Source organism: Sceloporus occidentalis, unplaced genomic scaffold, assembly GCF_023333645.1.
Source record: "Sceloporus occidentalis isolate IW3139 unplaced genomic scaffold, rSceOcc1.0.p SCAF_1, whole genome shotgun sequence".
NCBI lineage: Eukaryota > Metazoa > Chordata > Lepidosauria > Squamata > Phrynosomatidae > Sceloporus > Sceloporus occidentalis.
In genome coordinates this window covers 249351517-249369769 of record NW_028316981.1, presented here as the reverse complement: position 1 = coordinate 249369769, position 18253 = coordinate 249351517, and the positions used below count along the sequence as shown (strand labels likewise).

The 18253-nt window shown below is 39.6% G+C and overlaps 1 protein-coding gene across 8 annotated transcripts in view; it reads right to left on the bottom strand.

The window, feature by feature from the left end:
• ZNF608 (zinc finger protein 608) overlaps positions 1-16620 on the bottom strand; it is a 152165-nt gene extending 135545 nt beyond the window's left edge. For 2 of the 8 annotated variants that reach the window (XM_089491498.1, XM_089491546.1), the window contains exons 1-2: positions 12028-14094; positions 10181-11197 (exon numbers count right to left, since the gene is read on the bottom strand). In XM_089491498.1, the coding sequence (XP_089347624.1) occupies positions 10181-11035 (855 nt within the window). In that variant the 5' untranslated portion in view covers positions 11036-11197; positions 12028-14094. Of the gene's footprint in view, positions 1-10180; positions 11198-11443; positions 11986-12018; positions 14095-16471 lie in introns of those variants that run through there. The other 6 variants (XM_089491514.1, XM_089491531.1, XM_089491538.1 and 3 more) reach the window with 6 other exon arrangements.
• Between the last annotated feature and the right edge of the window lie 1633 nt (positions 16621-18253).

Genomic DNA, 18253 nt, shown 5'->3' with positions numbered 1-18253 from the left:
ACCAACAAAACCTGCTCAAAATGTCCTCAAAGTTCACCATACTGGACCAGTGTAGCAACCCCTACAATTTGTGGACCAGATCCTTAACAGGAATGTTGCTGCATGCATAATCATTACCTTCAAAGTCAGAAAAAAATCACTTATCAACAACACTCCTGTTTTAGCAGAACTGAGCTCCAATTTACTGGCCTCCAACAAGCACTTGCCAATCCCAGTTTAAAATTTAAAATAAATTTTAAGTTTATACTCTGCCTTTGGATTACAGAGTTTGGGGATGCCCCAGTTTTATCTCAACAAAATATCAGGAAGCTGAGAGAAAACAATCAAAGGACACAATAGAACCAGTGAAAGGCTAAAATTGTACATGTATATTATGTGCATGTGCGCGCGCGCGCCTTCAAACCACCTATCAATGTGTGGTGACTCCATGAAGTTAATTGGGTTTTCCTAGGCAAGGAATCATCAGAGGTGGTTTTGCCAGTTCCTTCCTCTGAAACGTAGCCCGCAGCTCCTGTTACTCATTGGCAATTTCCTATCCAAGTACTAACCAGGGCTGACCTTGCTTAGCTTCCAAGATCAGTCAGGATCCAATGCCTTTATGGTATTTGTAAGTGGGAAAGGACTGGACAGCACACAACAATAAAGGCTTACCTAGGAATAAATTCCACAGACCTCAAAGGCGAATATTTTTAATAGACATGTTGAAGATTTAATTGTAATTTAAACAAGTCCCCATTTCAAACCAGCACTCTGTGATACAACACTGACTGTTTCCTGTTATTCTTGATAAATAAGCATAAGAAAATACTGTTTTTACAATGTGCTACTGCTGATTCACTGACCCATTCTCACAGAGCCAACAACTGGAAATGACTGGACATTCATTTGTAGTTTTGAAAAACAAGTTTTCTTATTTTCAAACAGCACTGGGGGTCCTGTGAGCTATTTCAAAGGAGAATCACTGTTCCCAGATGCTTCTAAGAGTGGCATTTCATCCCTCCTTTTTAAAATATAACCAAAAAAGACAATAGTCTAAAAGACTCAAAGCCTTCCTACAAAAACTGATTTAGAGGCCATATGCAGCCCCAGGACTCACGTTCCTCCTCTTTCACTACTAAAAAAAGGAAAAGTACACACAAATTGCTTCTAAGACATAGAAGGATCTACTTAACTGAGAGAGAGAAGCCGTCATCATGTTGCAGTTATTTAGCCATGCAACATGCTGCAACTCAGCAACAGAAAGAGCCAATATGGTGTTCCTGTAAATACTCCAGTTTGAATTAAAAATTGGATCACGCACCTTTCTCATAATGACACCAAAGGACAAAACTATCAATATCAGGCATCCTTCTCAGAGTTTAGGGAACCATTTGCTTTGATTTGTAATGGAGAACGGGGCTAATTTACAGTGTTTCTGCAGAACAGTGCTAGTTCCTTGATTCAGGAAGTGTTGTTTTTTCTATCCTATAAACTCTGAGTATTTCTTGGTTAGGAAAACCCTATGAAATTCATGGGGTCGCTATGCATGGACAAGCAATTTGAAGACACATATATATGCAGCTGCTCAGAGAGCTCTCTATGCTTAAAAATAGGGTTAAAATGCTTTAAATAAACAAATAAATCTACTGTGAGTGTCATTTGTACAAAGGCTTCCAAACTAGGGGGGGAAATCTTAATCCTGATTTACTGTTATCCCTATTATCAACACATTTACCAAATCTACATTTAGATGTGCTTTATTACATTGGGTAGGAAGGGTACTGTTATTTGTTGACCTGATCACACAGAACATGAATAGGAGTGCATTAGAAAACAGATCATGCAGGCACAAAAGGAGGACAGATGCAGGCAGAATAATTTATCTTGAGCTTTCGGGAAAGTTGCCAAAATCCTACTAACACCACCACTTTCACTGAGTTATTTGTGTGTAATCAAGATTCTAAATAATGCTTATGAATATAGATCAGGAAATTAGGGGAAAGACTCCTTTGGAAAAGGGCCATAGTTCAGGGGCTGGGTGTGTACAACTTTATGCAGTACACCTTTTGTATGCAAAAGATCCTCAGTTCAGTCTTCAGACTAAACCCTAGAGAACATGTATCCACAGACCATGTTGAGCTAGATGAGCCAGTGGCCTCCTGACTTTGGATAAAGTAATTCCAGTAAAAGGAAATTATCTTCTTAGACTCTAGGAACATATGTAGTTTAGTGGTCAAGAACAAGAGCTAAGGACTGGGTGTCCCAGTTTCAGTTTAGCTGCAAATTCATTCCATGCAAAGCTAGCAACAATTTCTCAACCTCCTTCTTTTTCCAGCAATACAGGCTGAGTCTCCCATATCCGAAAAGTGTTTTGGATTTAGGATTTTTTTCAGATTTTGGAATATTTGCATATATATATAATGAGATATCTTAGAGATAGAATCCAAGTCTAACCATGAAATTCATTTATGTTTCATATACACCTTATAAACACAGCCTGAAAGTAATTTTATACATAATATTTTTAAAAAAATAGCTTTGTGCATGAAGCAAAGTTTATGTACACCAAACTACCAGAAAGCAAAGTTGTGACTATCTCAACCACCCACGTGAACCATTTAATATTCAAGAATACAGTTGGCCTTCCGTATCCACAGATTCTGCACCCATAGATTCAAGCATCCAAAGCTTGAAGATTTTTTTTTTTTTAAATCCAAAATGCAAACCTTGATTTTGCTATTTTATATAAGGGGCAGCATTTTATGCCATTCTATATAATAGTATATTTCAGATGTCATAATTCTGGATTAGGGATATTCAATCTGTATATGATAAGACTGCTTTATCTTGTACTATTGCTATAAGAGTTTTTGAGACAATGAATGCTTAAACAAATCAACAATCTCTATAAATAAATAGGAATTATTCTTCCATATTATTCTGTAAGTACTGTCAACTGCTTGCTTAAAAATGACATATGGACAGATTCTGAAGGGCACAGGCAAAATTCTAAGCAGTACCCGTTACCATATTTCAAGTGCAGAAGAGGCGACAATAATTCTGGATTTACAGGTATACCTCAGTTAATGAATACTCTGACAGCGCAGCTTCTTTTAAAGATCCTTATCACACTATATTGTTGTAGTGCTATATTTCACTTTAACTGGCATGGCAACATTCTACTGAATCCTGGGGTTTGCAGTTTAAGGAGGGGGTATTTAGACTTCTCAGCCAGAGAGCTCTTGGACTTCGCTGAACTACAAACCCCAGGATTCCATACGACATTGCCACTGCAGTTAAAGCAGAATGCAGCTCTATTACATTGCAAATCAAGCTATATATCGTCCTTAAAAAGATTTTCGCTTTTCACTTTTCCTTCTCAGTCTCTATCTAGATGGGAAATTTTCAGACACATCACCACTGGATTGGATGGTGAAAGGGGACTAGAGAAACACAGACTGTCAGTGTTGGATTGCAGCAATGTGTCTTTAGTAAACAAAGCAATTTTAAAAGCTTGATCTAGGAAAGAGTAGAATTCTGCCCCGGTGGGATTTTACTGTAGTTGTGTATATGTGTACAAAACTATGGTGGGGTACAGACTGCCAGAAAGAGGCAGCCAGTAACCGCCTCTCTTTTCCGCATAACCGCACCACATCATCCAAATTGCGCAGCGCGACTACGCAGAAACAAAAGGTCCGCTAAAAACGGCTCCTTTTAGTGCCACCGCAAACTGCCTGTGGAGGTGCAAGGACATCGCTGCCGCACACACCCATCTGGAAAGTGCGGGGCAGTGAAGTCACAGCTGTGCACACCGTGTATACAGCGCCACACAGCTGTGATGTCCTGGCGATGTCCTAGGGTTGTGGGGCGTCTGGAAATGGCGCCCCAAGGCAACCCTAGCACATCACCAGGACGTGCTAAAGGGCCCGTGTGTACAGGGCCTATAACAGGCAAGCTAAACCCACTTCCATAATCCTTTACTGAGCATGTGTTAATAGTAAAATAAAGAAAAAGGAAGAGAGCAAACAGCTACCACCCAGAATATTAAAAAAAAAAAAACCATAGATCTAGCAATCTGGCGTCCAAAATGGAAATTGGAAGTAAGACAATGAAAGAATGAAAAGTCAACCCTGGATTGATTTTGGAAGAAGCCCTCAAGTGCTTAACAAGTGATTTCTAGAACTGTCAAAATATTTCTGTTTACTAACACAAGACTTACCTGACCTGGTCATTTAATTTCACATGTGCATATTGTTAGCTCTGAATAAAGAGTTTGCTGAAATATGTTGAATTACTTTTTTGTGTGTGTCATATATGAATCTAACACCTAGTTTTTCCATGTTATTTCTGCCTCTAGTATCAAATGTTCTGTTAAAGAAGTAATGCCCAAGAACATATCAATTTCATCAACTGAGGTACCTCTCTAATCAACAGGGAGTGGAAAGGTGTGAACCTGTATGCTGTTTACATGGTTTCTGAGTCATAAGAAGAGCCCTTAAAAATTTCCCATCATCATCTCCATGAATTTATACAGACACCCTTAAGGCTCCACAACACAATGGGATTTCCACTAATTAATTTCCACAGGATGGATGCACAGTTGTTCTAATCCAAACAGATGCTTTTCTAAGACTTAAGCCAGATAGATCCTATCACTTCTTAAAGCAACACTGTAAGAATACTATTTTTCCAAACCACTAAGAATGCGCTTAATTTCCAAATCAAGTTTGTTCACGTCACATACACATACACAAACAAACTCTATGGTTAAAGACGACCATTCTGTAAATATCAGTTGCAGACAGAACAGAATTGTTGCTCTTTCAATACTTTTGCTTCCTTGCCCCCAACAAAAAGTCCACAGGTTTTTATACACAGTGGTACTAAAGAATCAGTGTTGTGGTGTAAGTAATTGTAGATAAAATAGCTTTCCAATTATCACAGACCTGCCAGGAAAAGCAGGAATGCATTATGTGTTAATGATTGCAACCAGGGGTCTCTGCTTAACTCTTTTGTCAGAACTACAGCAGATCCTCCCTGCAGCTTCACCATTAACATGTCTGTTTCCTGTCAGCCTACTCAGAGATAATGCCATTTATCTCAAGGCGGCACAAGACCAGTCATTAGCTTCAATAACAGACCTCAAACAAAGGCCGGATGATGTTTTATCCAAGATACATAGTCTGCAGCCAAGATTTGTACTGCCTAAGAATTCAGAAATTCCATTTGTAATATTTAAAAATGATTTCCCCACCACCACCACCACCACCAAATGTACCAACCGTTTCATTTAACTTTTAAGAGCCTGTTTCCTGGAAATTTTAGAAAACAGCTTTTATTATGTACAATTTGAAAAGTGGTTATTAACTTACTAAAATTATCATTGGGTTGTTCCCCCCCCCCCACTTTCCTCTGGGGGGAAAATTGCTAGAATAATGTAAGTGCTTGCAAAATAATGAGATCTTTGAAAAACTGGCCGTCATTATGTTTGTGTACTAGAATTGATTCCTTATTCTTCAGTGTCAGCTAAGTTTTCCTCAAAAATTGCAATGAGTTGAAATACATGTATGAGCATATCAGAGCATTAGTACAAAGTTACAGGTGAGCATCTTAAAGAAAAAGTAAAACTGTGAGCAAATCTGTTTATTCAAGCCTTGTTTTTATACTGGAAACTAAGAACAGATGGTACATTCCTGAAATCTGGTTACTGAACACTTCTGTGGTTACAGGGGATTTTTGCTTAGCACTTTAACATACATTTCATTTACGGGACTATAAAATACTATTTAAAAAAAAGAAGTATTTATATACCATAATTAAAACAGGATTGCAGGAAAGCCTTTTACAATATGGCCAACAACCTTAACCTCAAATACATCCTGACAATCCCTTCTATTCTTTTCTTTTCTTTTTTTGTAACACGGTATTTATGAAGTTATTTAAACAGTAAAACGTACTAGTGTCCTGTGTGAACTGTATCCCTGCCCCCACCCCTGCCCCGGTAATTCACAACAACCTCATGCTTTTAAAATGATTTGCTTTATAAATGTTCCAGGCCGTTCTGTATTGTTTCAGTGTTACTTTAACCTTCCAAAGGAATTCAATACAAAATGGGTCTGGTCTGAAAGGTCACTGGGTTCACAAAGAAGGCTTTAGTCAGCCAAAGGGCAGCACCTCCTCACCTAGATCCCAAAAACGTTGTCACACTACTAGACAGCACTATAGAACATTAAGAACCCAGAGTTGTGTTTATTGTTAAGCACCCAATAGTTATCAGTGTTTTCAACATCTAAATCGTAATGCAGCTTTCACAACGGTTTGCTGTCAAACAATGGACTTTTGTTCTTTAATTACAGCCAGTGACCTTTCTGCCCCATTCTCCCTGCCACAGTGAATAAATGAGCCCCAAACACTAGCATCTGCAGACATATTTTTAAGACAAATAAAATGCATCATCATCACTCATTAAATCAAAACAGGCTTGGCTATCTTCACTTTGCAAATTATGTCCAGAATCCCATGACATTACAGTAAACATGAAACATGTGCCTATGCACACAATAACCAATCACCAGACTTACAGGTGCCAAGCCATGGCAAATGTACATAAATATACAGTAAGAAATTAATTCTAAAAAATGAGTAGCAACTCTTTGTCGATCAAAGTACAAAATACAGTCGGCCCTTCTTATACACAGATTTTTTATACACGGATTCAAGCATACACGGTTTGAAAATGTTCAAAAACGTATAAATTCCAAATATCAAACCTTGATTTTTCAATTTTTATAAGGGACATCATTTTGCTTTATCATTATATTTAATGGGACTTGAGCATCCACAGATTTTGTCATACATGGGGGGTCTTGGAATCAAACCCCAGCGTATAACAAGGATCCACTGTATCTATTTCTGCTAGCTATTTATGCACTGATTTGGAAAAGATACCAAGTGACTAATTACTTTGCAAACTGCTCAACTAAGCATGTGTATCACAGGTGAACTTATGTGAAATACACCTCCAGATCCCTCCAGACCATTTAAAAGTACACACAGGGCAACAACCGTAGAACATTGCAAAACCTGCCTTCAGCAGGAGCAATCTGACTTGATTAACTATTTCTCTAACTTATTACAGTTGGTATTTGGCAATGCTGAAAGGGATCACCTTTTAACATTCTTATTCTGACATGAATGGGTTCCTAATCCACCTGTCACAACTTGACAACCAAACCATTCCCTTTGTAGTATTCCTCTAAACATGTCATTGGTGTGCTGATTACCAAATGGTCTAAACAAATAGGTAACCTCAGACATTACAGAATCCCAACATAGGATTTGACTTCACCTACACATTAGGGGAGTGGCACCTTTCAGAGAATACAGAAACACAGCAACTGGATCCCACAAGATTCAAGTGAACATGTTCTGCATGAATCTACAGCAGAAGAACAACCCTAAATCTGAGAGTTGCAGCAGACACAAAAATTAAATCGTAACTACACCTCTGAGGGATCTAAGCTTTCTGTGAAATGGGAGGGACTGGGAGAGCCCAGCACTCTTCTACATAAGAGGTCCAACATTTTTAAATGCTTTGTTGTTAAATTAAATGCAAAACCAGTTAAAGGATATTCAGATCTGAGTATGGAAATTGATTTGACCACCCATTGCTGATAAATCCATGCTAAAGACATCATTTTTGTGCAAGTCACATATTTGCATCAATTGGTGAGGAAAGATTATATCTCTTTTCCCAGATCTCAGCATGTGATTGTCCAAAAAGAGGGGGAACACACACACACAAACACATAACAAAAACAAGAACTGCCACATCCTTCTCCAGCAAGGTTTCACATTCACATATAGAAGCCTTGATTGAAAGGAATTTCTCCCAGAAGTAAAAAACCTGAGGGATGTTTTAGACAGTAAGCCAACACACCAGTGTGACAGACAATTGGCAGCACTGCAGGGCTCTAACAAGTAAAGCCATTAAAGTCAGTACAAGCCAAGAGCAGTGGGTGTTACTGGCAATTCAGGCTCCAGCAATGCTATAAAGGCAAGGGCTGCAAGGAGAAGTGTTCCTCTGGCAAAAAGCTACTCCAGACAGGTTTGTTCCTAGTTTACACATTACCTCATTTACATTACACTGACTGAAATGTACTTGTTATATATGAATTCATTCCTCATATAATATCCTGTGCGACTGGTATGAAATGGAACACAAAAACTGGAGAAAACCACACCACTCTCTAATCTCTTGTTGCCATGACAGCAGCCTTTGAGATACTGAAATGTTCAGATTGCAAGCTAAACAAAATTGTTGAATGTGAACATTTGGCTGAAAGATTAAAAGGCTAAGGGGGTTACAAAAGGGCAGTACCTCCCACATTCCAGGCATCCACTGAATCCAATCAAATGGCTCTGACTCTTTAACCACAACTATTGTGAAGACTGGATTAGGGCAATTTATCTAGATAGTTAAAGCAGATTAGAGAGCTGCAATTTGAAGACTGCTGGCAACAAAAGCAAATGCCTACTGTACTGAGTTAATAAAAACGAGCATGAGATTTTAGGATACTTTTCAGAACAAGCAGAAGCATTTTGCTAACTCAGAAGACAGATACACTTTGACTTTGGGAGCAAAGCAAACTGTTTTTAAAAAAATAAAATAAAATAAACAGATTTAGGAAAGAGTTACACAGACCAGTACAAGCCATATCAGCAAGTACTAAATCAGAGAGGAGATATGTATTATACACTGAACAAGAGAGAAGGCTACGTCTTCTAATTATACTCAGCTCTTTTGTAAACTGTGATTTATCAAATGAAGGAATTTTTTTGTTGCAGGATAAAACCATGAGTTTTGAGGGTGGTATTTACTGAAGTGCGAAGTGTCAATCCTGAAACAAGAAGTCATCCATCTTGTAAACAGTGCAATCCAGTCCAACACCTTCAGCCCTCCTGAACACCTGTAAACAACTTGGTGTACACTTCATGCATCACTTAGGAAGTTTCCCATTTCTGAACATTTTAGCCTGGGAACTGTAAAAAGGAGTAACATGAGAACAATTGTCTGACTCACGTAGTCACAAGCTATTACCCTGAGCAGAGGCTGTGAGGAGGGGCTGTCTTTGTTTAAACAACCTGTAGAATTAATTTGACTCTTAATTATAAGCCAACAATAGCTCCTTGGATGACAAAGAAACCTTCTGTCCTTCTGGATACAGAACAATTGTTGCTTACACCAAACCTTGCCCCAGTGAGCAATAACAATAAGCCAAGAGAAACCAGTTCTCTCCACCTCCCTGCACAATGCAAGGCCATTTATCCTGAACAGAGAACATCCTTCAGACTTTAGTGAAGAGGAAAGAAAAACACACACATTTTTCAGCTACTCCACAAACAAGCAGTGCCCATCCAGGAACTCACTGAGAATCCAGATAAGAGAGAGAAAGAGAGAGATTGCTGGACAGAGGACAAAGTGTTCCCCTGTATTTGGAGACAAATGTTTTGCACATAGCTTTCATTGCAGCATGCCCTTCCCCCACGACCCTCATTCCAAACAGGTTAGAAGCACACTGCATGCCTGCTGACAAAGCACTCCTTACGGCCATTTCTGAATTATGCAGGGCTGCTTGGGTTTTGTACAAGCAAGTGACTCCCTCCACCTTACAGCACCTCCTTGTCTCACTCCCTCTCTCTCTAACACACACACTCACACATCCACACCTCATTGTGGATTCCACCCCCCCTCACTTGTGGAGTTAGAAGAGTCAAATATCTGTTTCATGCCTCTCTTTGTAGTTGCTGAGAAGGAAGCGACTTTCCCACTTGGGAGGCGGGACACTGCCACTTTTTTAGTGGTGTGAGAAAAATACAAGCACACATACACACACAAGATTTGCATTCCAGGCAGTTAATTCCAGCAAGTTAGCAACTTGCAAGATAAACATACTGATGCCAAAACTAATAAAAACTACAATGCAGGTACTTTTTCTTTCAAAACAAAACACACAGAAAAACCAAGATGACCTTTACTCCATAGTACAAGTAGATGGTTGGAGGGAAATTAACCACAAAGAAAGGAGTTTGAAATATTGAACAATATGCAAACACCATAAGCAAATAAGAACTGTTGAAAGTTTATCAGACAACGAAGAAAGGGATAGAACAAGGTGGGGGGGGGAACCACATGTCCTACCTTTTCTGTTTTCAGTTTCTTTATTCTCCTGTGGTTCTCCTCCTCCTCTTCTTCTTTCTTTACCAAAATAGAGTTCCCCATTAACCCTGAATCCAGGGAGTTTTTGTTCACATCCCCCACCGTGGAGGAGGCACAGTTGAAAGGGCTGTTGCTTCCAGCACAACCTCCCTTGGCCCCAAACCCATACAAGTGCCCAGGAGAAGTTTGGCTACTGTTGTTGGGGTGTCCCTGCTGCAGGTCAAGTTGTTTGTCTTTCCTAGATTTCCCTCCATCCTTATCCCGCTTGGAGCCTCTGCTGCCTTGGGTTTTACCTGGTTTCTCCTCTTTATTTTTCCCACAAGAGGCAATTGTGTTATTGTTGTTGCTGGTGGTGGTATTATTGCCATTTGGGCTGTTGCTCACACTTTGACCCAACGTTGGAGTCATGCCAGTTGCCTCGCTTGGGCGCCCCTGGACTTCCTGCCTCTTGCCAGCACTGCTGATTTCAGGAATCCCATACAAGGCAGCAGAAGGCAGAGATTTAGTAGCATCCTTCGAAGTTTTACTCCTTTTCACTTTTGATTTGCTAGTTTCTTTGTGTGAAGAAATCCCCTGAGGAGCAGGGGGCTGAACAGAAGCAAATTTTAGGCCATCAGCTAAGGCTGAGGTAGCATTCACTCCACTAGAAGCAAGACCCCCACAATCCTTGGAATTGGTAGAATTATTCATCTCAAATTTCTGTCTGTCTTTCTCCAAATCAGCATCCAAATCGATTATCAAATTTCCGACCCCGATTTCCCAGTCATCACCACTGTCATAAGTATCAACCGTGTTTGGATCCACACCTTTGCCAGCAGTCGAAGTGTTCAAGGACATCCTGAAGATGAGACCTCTTGAGTAAAAATCAGACGAACTTTCCTTTGGAGATGAGGGGACATTCGTTTATCTCCGTGGGGCTTTTTAAAAGTGTAACTCTTCTTCCTTTCCTTCCCCAGGTATAGCTGGGTATGTACCATGAAGTCCAGATCCCACTTTTTCCTGTGAGGAAGGGGAAAAGTCGAATATTTCTTTGCTGGGTGTTACCAGAATATAATAAAATTAATAACAGAGAGGCAAGTGAAAGAGAAAGGACATGCCATATATTAATTTTAAGAGGTCTGTTAAATTGAAGCCTTTGATAATGAGCATCTTCCCTAGGGTTGCATCCCATCATCCAGGACCTCTCTTTAAAATGCCATATAGCCACCAAAAAATAATGAAAATTAAAAAAATTAAAAATCAAACCTTTTATACTGCAGGATTTAAATCCACAAAGCTCAAGAATCCAAGCTGGGAATGTGATTCTGGATCACCTTGGCACAAAGAGAGAGAGGAAGCTTCCCACCTAAAATGCATTCCACAAATTGTGTCATTTTAAACCAGACCCCCTTCAAGTTCTGTTACTTTTCCCTAGATTAGATTAGCTCATTGGAAAGGAGGAGGGAGGGTAGGAGAGGGCATTCACATGTACACACAAAGAGGCACTAAAAGTGCATTCATTTTACATTTTTGTAAAACAGGGGGGTGGGAGCGGGTGGGATGAGCTATTTTTGTTTAAAATGCCCACCAGATAACATCTAAAAGTGCTCCCAATGCCCTCTTGAGCGACCCACACCTCTGTCTGTTAAATATAGCATTACTGACTGTACAGGAAACTGATTAAGACATACACTTTAAATGATCTACACCAAGGTGGCCTCTCTAACCGCAAACGAGTGTGTGTCTTTGACACAGCTCAGCTAAAACATCTTTTAAGGAAATCTGCCCACCCCCCTTTCCCCCCCCCAATAGTTGAGTGTCCAAATATTTACAATACGTACATTGCTTACCTTTAATCCTTTATCATTTTTAATTAAGACAGCAAATCAAAAGAAAAGAAAAAAAATTCCTGGTCTCAGCAAGAACTCAGTGCCCCATTTCATTTTGTTTGTTTTACTTAAAGAAGAGCAAGGGATAAAGGAGAAGCCAAGTAACATTTCTGCCAGAGTAATCCTCCAGTAACATATTTCCTTCCACCATGGCACAGAAAAAAGCAGAGGTTTCTTTCCTCTTCCACTTTTTTTTTTTTTTTTGGTGTGTCTTTTCCTCCTCAATATATATATATGTATGTATGTATGTATATAATTTGCTGTTCCTCACAACTCCACAGGCTGGAAGGTAGTATTTCACATTCACAACACCAGAAGCCTCCTCCTCCTCCTCCTCCCCAAAAGTAGAGGGTTGGGGGGGAAAGGCAAAATAATAATATGGAGAGAGAGAGAGAAGAAGAAAAACACCAGATAAATCTCTTTTGTTTTGTTTGCTCCTTTTGCTTTTTGTTTCTTCCCTGGCTTTGAACAAAGCACCAAGATGAGATTGCAAAACGATGATGATGATGGTAATGATGATAGCAAAAAAAGGGTTTGCCCCCAACTTCACATCCGGCCTCCAGCCCCAGCTCCTGCTGCTGCAGCCATCCTCCTCCTGATCAGCAAAAGTAATGGCTCCATAGGAAAAAAGACAGAGAGAAAAACCTACTACAGTACAGGCGTCCGGTTGTTACAAGGCTGGATGTGCGAACATCGGGGGGAAATTAGTGAAAGAGAAAAAGAAGAAGGAGAAAAAGAGGAGGAAGAGGAAAAAAGGGGGGAGTGAAAGAAAGGATTGAAAATCTGGGCTGGATTCTGCCTGTTAGTCGGGAAGTGGCAATCCCCCCTTCCTCCTCCTCCTCCTCCTCCTCAGTCCTGACAGATCTGACTTCTTGAACTAACTTGAAGGAAAAGGAGCAGGAAAGAAAGAAAGAAAGAAAGAAAGAGGAGAAGAGGAGGAGAGGGAGGGAAGAAAACCCAGACTCTGATAAAAACCAGTTATCTAAACACTGGGTGGCAGGGAAGAAGAACAACAATAAGAAGAAGATCCTGTTAAAATGGAGCCAATAGCTTATCAATGCTGATCAATTCCCACCATTTAAAGTTTGGGATTGGAAAAGAAAAAGGGGTGTCTTTTATGTTTAGAGGTTTTGGGTGTTTTTTTATTAATCCAATCTTCGAAGGGGGCAGATTTGTTTTAAAAAAGAGCTTTGAAAAGTGAGACACTCGTGTTGCGGGATCATTCAGACAATCCCCCCTGTTTAAAGTTTGGGAGTGGGGATAAAAAGGAGGGATGTCTTTTGGGTTTAAGGGTTGTTTGTTTTTTATTAATCCAATCTTGGACAAAGATGTTTGTTTTCAAAAAGAGCTCCCAAAAGTGAGGCAGTCATACTGGGGCTCATTCAGTCTCCTGATGCTTATCCACCATTTAAAGTTTGGGGTGGCAGAAAATGGAGGATGTCTTTTGGGTCTAGGGGCTTTTATTTTTTATTAATAAAACCTTGGAGAAAGATATTTGTTTTAAAAGAGTTTAAAAAATGAGAAAGTCATGTTGGGACTCATTCAGTCATTAGAGTCCCATGGGGCTCATTATCCATCCCCACCAGTTAAAGTTTGGGGTGGGAGCAAACCAAAATAGGGAGGCTCATTTGGCTTTTTAAGCTTTATTATTAATAGTAGTAATAATAATCCAGTCTCCTACACTAAATGGAGGGGAGGGAGACTTGTTTTTTATTTATTTATTTACAACAAGAGCTCAAAACAGTGGTGGGGGCTCATTCAGTCATTAAAAGAGTCCAGAGAGATTTTAAAAAATGGGAGACCCTGTTTCAGGGACATAAAGGTTTTTCTCTCCCTCAGAAGAGCCAAGGCTGGTTCATCTTTTTTGCCTCCATTTCCCCCTCCTCCTCCTCCTCTTTTTCCTGAGGAGGATTTTTAATTAGCTGGCTGTGTTTTGTGTGTGTGTGTGTGTGTGTTTGTGTGTGGTGATGATGGGGGGAGGCTAAAAGCTGTAATGAATTGCTGATAGGTTTGCAGAGGAGGAGAAAGCGAGAGAGAGACGGTTCTGTGGCAAAAACAGTGTCTGCAGAGGGAGAAATGGAGGGGTGACTGGCGACGGTTGAAACCAGGGAGGGGGGCAAAGGGGGAGGATGGGCGCGTGAGAAGAAGGAGCAACCACCATCCAGGGTTCAAAAGGGAGCGGTTTGGTCACAGCTCAAGCTTTCCACGTCACGCGAGGAGCAAGGGCTCTGTGGGCTGGCCTCAGAACAACATAGATATATATATTTAATAATATGAATTTAAAATTTTATATATATATATATATATACACACACACACATATAATTCTATATATTCAAAATAATATATATATATAATATATAAATAATTATATATATATATATATATTCAAAATAATATATAAATTCAAAATAATATATAAATAGTATATATATGTATATTAGAATAATATATAAATAATATATTATTATAATATATATTTTAGAATATTTTATAAATATATAAATTTAAATATATGTATATAAATTTACATAAAAATGTATTAATAAATTATATGTGTAAATAATATTTATAAAATATGGGTGACAAGCAATACTGATCTGGCCTTTAAAGAGGGCGGGAGAGAGATTGGGGGGAAGAAGATATCTGCACACACACACTATAGCTCCATATTATATATCACTGTGTGTGTGTATACACACATTCACACATGCAGTACTATATATATGGAGATTATTTTGCTTCTGGTGCTTAGTGCTGAATGTGAAGGAAAGTGGCGCCTCAGCAGTTAAAAAGAAGGGAGGGGGAGGAGGAAGGCAAGGTGTTTTGGGTTTTTTTGCAAAGCCTGTGTTGCAAAAAGAGAGAGAGAGGAATAAGCGCCTGCTAACCTTTCTTCTTCCCTGGACTCCTCTGAATGCCTAATTTGGAGGGAGACATTTAAAATAAAAAAGACATGTGAGGGATGGTTTTCGTGGCGTTGCTTTCCCTCAGTCCTCCCCACTTCAAAGAAACATTTCGTGGCTTTCCAATGAATCTTTGCTTTTATTGGGCAATGGCAGGCTGAGGTGATATGTAATATGGAGACACTGGAGATATAGGTGTACACACACACACACACACACACATATATATATAATATGGAGATATGGGGGTGTATATACATACACACACATATATATACACATAGTATGATATATATATGGAGATATATATGATATATATGGAGGTGTTTATGGTGTGTGTATGTATATGTACACACACACATATATATATCACACATATATAGTATATAATATGATATGGGAGTGTATATACACACACACACACACACACACACATATATATATATATACACATATATAGTATGATATAGTATATATGTAGATATAGGTATTTATGGTATGTAGATATAGGTATTTATGGTGTGTGTATACACACACACATATATATCACATATAGTACGATATATAATATGGAGATACAGGGGTGTATGTATATACATACACACACACATATATATATACATATACAGTATGATATATATGGAGATATAGGTGTTTATGCTGTGTCTGTACACACAGACACATATAGTATGATATATAATATGGAAATATAGGGTGTGTGTGTGTATATATATAATATGTATATAATCTATATATATAATCACACACACATATATAGTATGATATATAATATGGATATAGGGGGTGTGTGTGTTTGTGTGTGTAGATATATACATACACTTATACACACCCCTACATTTCCATATTATATATCACCTCAGCCTGGTGCTGCCCAATAAAAAGGAAACATTAATTTGAAAGCCATCTATATCTATATCTATATATCTAGGGCAGGGGAGAGGTGTGGATGGAGGAACAGTCTCCCTGCACCAAAGCCCCACTCATCCCCACCTTCTCCCCGCCCCTCCCTCCTTGTGTATGGGTCGTTTGCATGTGACATAAATGTAAACATCTTCTGTGTCTTCAACCCCTAGTTCTTCCATGACTGCAAGGCTGGGGTCTGGGGAGGGAAGGGAGGGAGGGAGGCGATAAGGGTCTCTAATTGTCAGTTTTATTCTCCCTCTCTTGGGCAGTTAAAGAAGAACAGCAACCAACCCCAAAGCAATGCCTTTTAATGCTCCCTCCCTTCCATCTCCTCAAGTTCACGTTAAGGATGATTTGTGTGAGAGAAAACTGCAGTGCTATCCACACAACACACACACACACACACCCCAGAGTCCTCCCTGTTCCTAAATCCACGCTTCCTTTCCCATCCACACATTCCTTTGTTTTTGCCTCTGAGCCAGTCCAGATTAAGAGAGATCACTTCCCCCTTTTCCTAAAAAAAGAGTGCCATAAAAAGCCACCAACAAGCAGCAGAAGCAATAGCAGCACGTACTTACGGTCTGTATTGAATCGAGTTGACCTTTTCCTTCTACCAACTGCATTGCAACTGAGGGGCTTTGGGTTGGCAGACGATTTGTTTTTTAATATACTGTATACTAATTTTTGGAAGTCCAGAGTGAAAGCAAAAAAAAAAAAAAAGAAGAAGATGTACATCTAAAGGTCTTCCATAGATTTTATGGGGGATTTATTCTTTCGTTTGCCTTCCCCCCCCCCTAAGATTTGCATGAATATATATCTATACACTGCAAAAATTAAAAAATCCTTTCACACAGCAGACACACGCTCAAACCTAGTGACACTACACAACCCAAATGCTGCTGCTGCTGCTGCTTCTTTGCAGCCAGAGTCAGACTCAGCAGCAGCCAGCAATCAGAACTGAAGCAAAAGCACAGGCTGTACCTGGGAAAAGGGACTTTTCTTTGTTCCAGGGCTCTTTCCCTAGCCGTCCAATCAGAGGCCAGCTTTTATGGAACCGGGCTCTCTGATTGGCTGGCTGTTCCTCTTTCCCTGTCCGGGTGAGAAATGCACGCGCGCCCAGAAGACGAGACAGAACAGCCTTGTCTTTTTCCCAATCGCCAGCCTGCAGCCGGGGCTCCAATAGGCAGCCTCCTGCTCCAGCAAGATACACATCATGTTTCCCATTTCAATTAGGGCATTAGCCTATACATTTTATTTAAATGAAAGGATCAGGGAAAGAGGGAGGGAGGGAGGGAGGCTAGAAAGGAAGAGCGAGCCAATATCGCTTTACAGGGGCGGCAGGAAGATTCCTTTCTCCCATTCGTTTCAATTGACATCTTTTTTATTTTATTTTTTTAATATAGAGATCTTTTATATATAAGAGATCCTGTAGCCCCTTTGAGACTAACTGAAAGAAGTGGGCACCATGAGATTTTATAAACTAGTCTACTTCCGCAGATGCAGCTACTATATTTTTGCATATATATATATATATATATATATATATATGCACACATACATATAAAAATGCAAATATATAGTAAATGCATCTGAAGAAGCAGACTACGCAAGCTCATGCTGCATAGTCTACTTAGATGCATTTACTATATATTTGCATTATATGTGTGTGTGTGTGTATATATATATGCACACATATAAAAATGCAAGTATATAGTAAATGCATCTGAAGAAGTAGAGTTTAGTTTACGAACGCTCATGCTGCCAACTTCTTTCAGTGAGTCTCAAAGGTGCTACAAACTCTTTTATTATGTGTGTGTATGTGTGTATTTTGCAAAACCACCACTATCAGATATATCTATATATCTATCTGCTAGTGGTGGTTTTACAAAAGCTGCCACTAATGGCTTCCCTCTGTGTGTGTATGTGTATTTTCCAAGGAGACATTGAAAATCTCATTCATCCTTTCACCCAATGGCTCTTCCATGCATATTTGTCACAACTTGACACTGGAGATCTTGGTGTTTGGTGGATTTTTTTTTAATGCAGATGTGACGGCTTTTTTTCCCCTGAAAGGAAGGGGAAGGGGATTTTGGAGGAAACCCTAATGATGGCACAGACTTCCCTTTCCCCATCCTCCCTGCTTTGCAGGGTTTTGTATCCAGGCTGCTCCAAGCTTTTTGTCTTCACTTCCTTCCATCTTCTCATTTGGTGTGCATGGAGGGCTTAAATAGGCTCCCCTCCCTCACCTGCATTATTATGCAAAGGACTAACTGTGTCCAACTTTGTGGATTGACTAGTGCCAGTGTTGTCAGAAAAACCCTCCCTGTTTTACTTGTCCTATCCCAAAAAAGCAAGTCAGG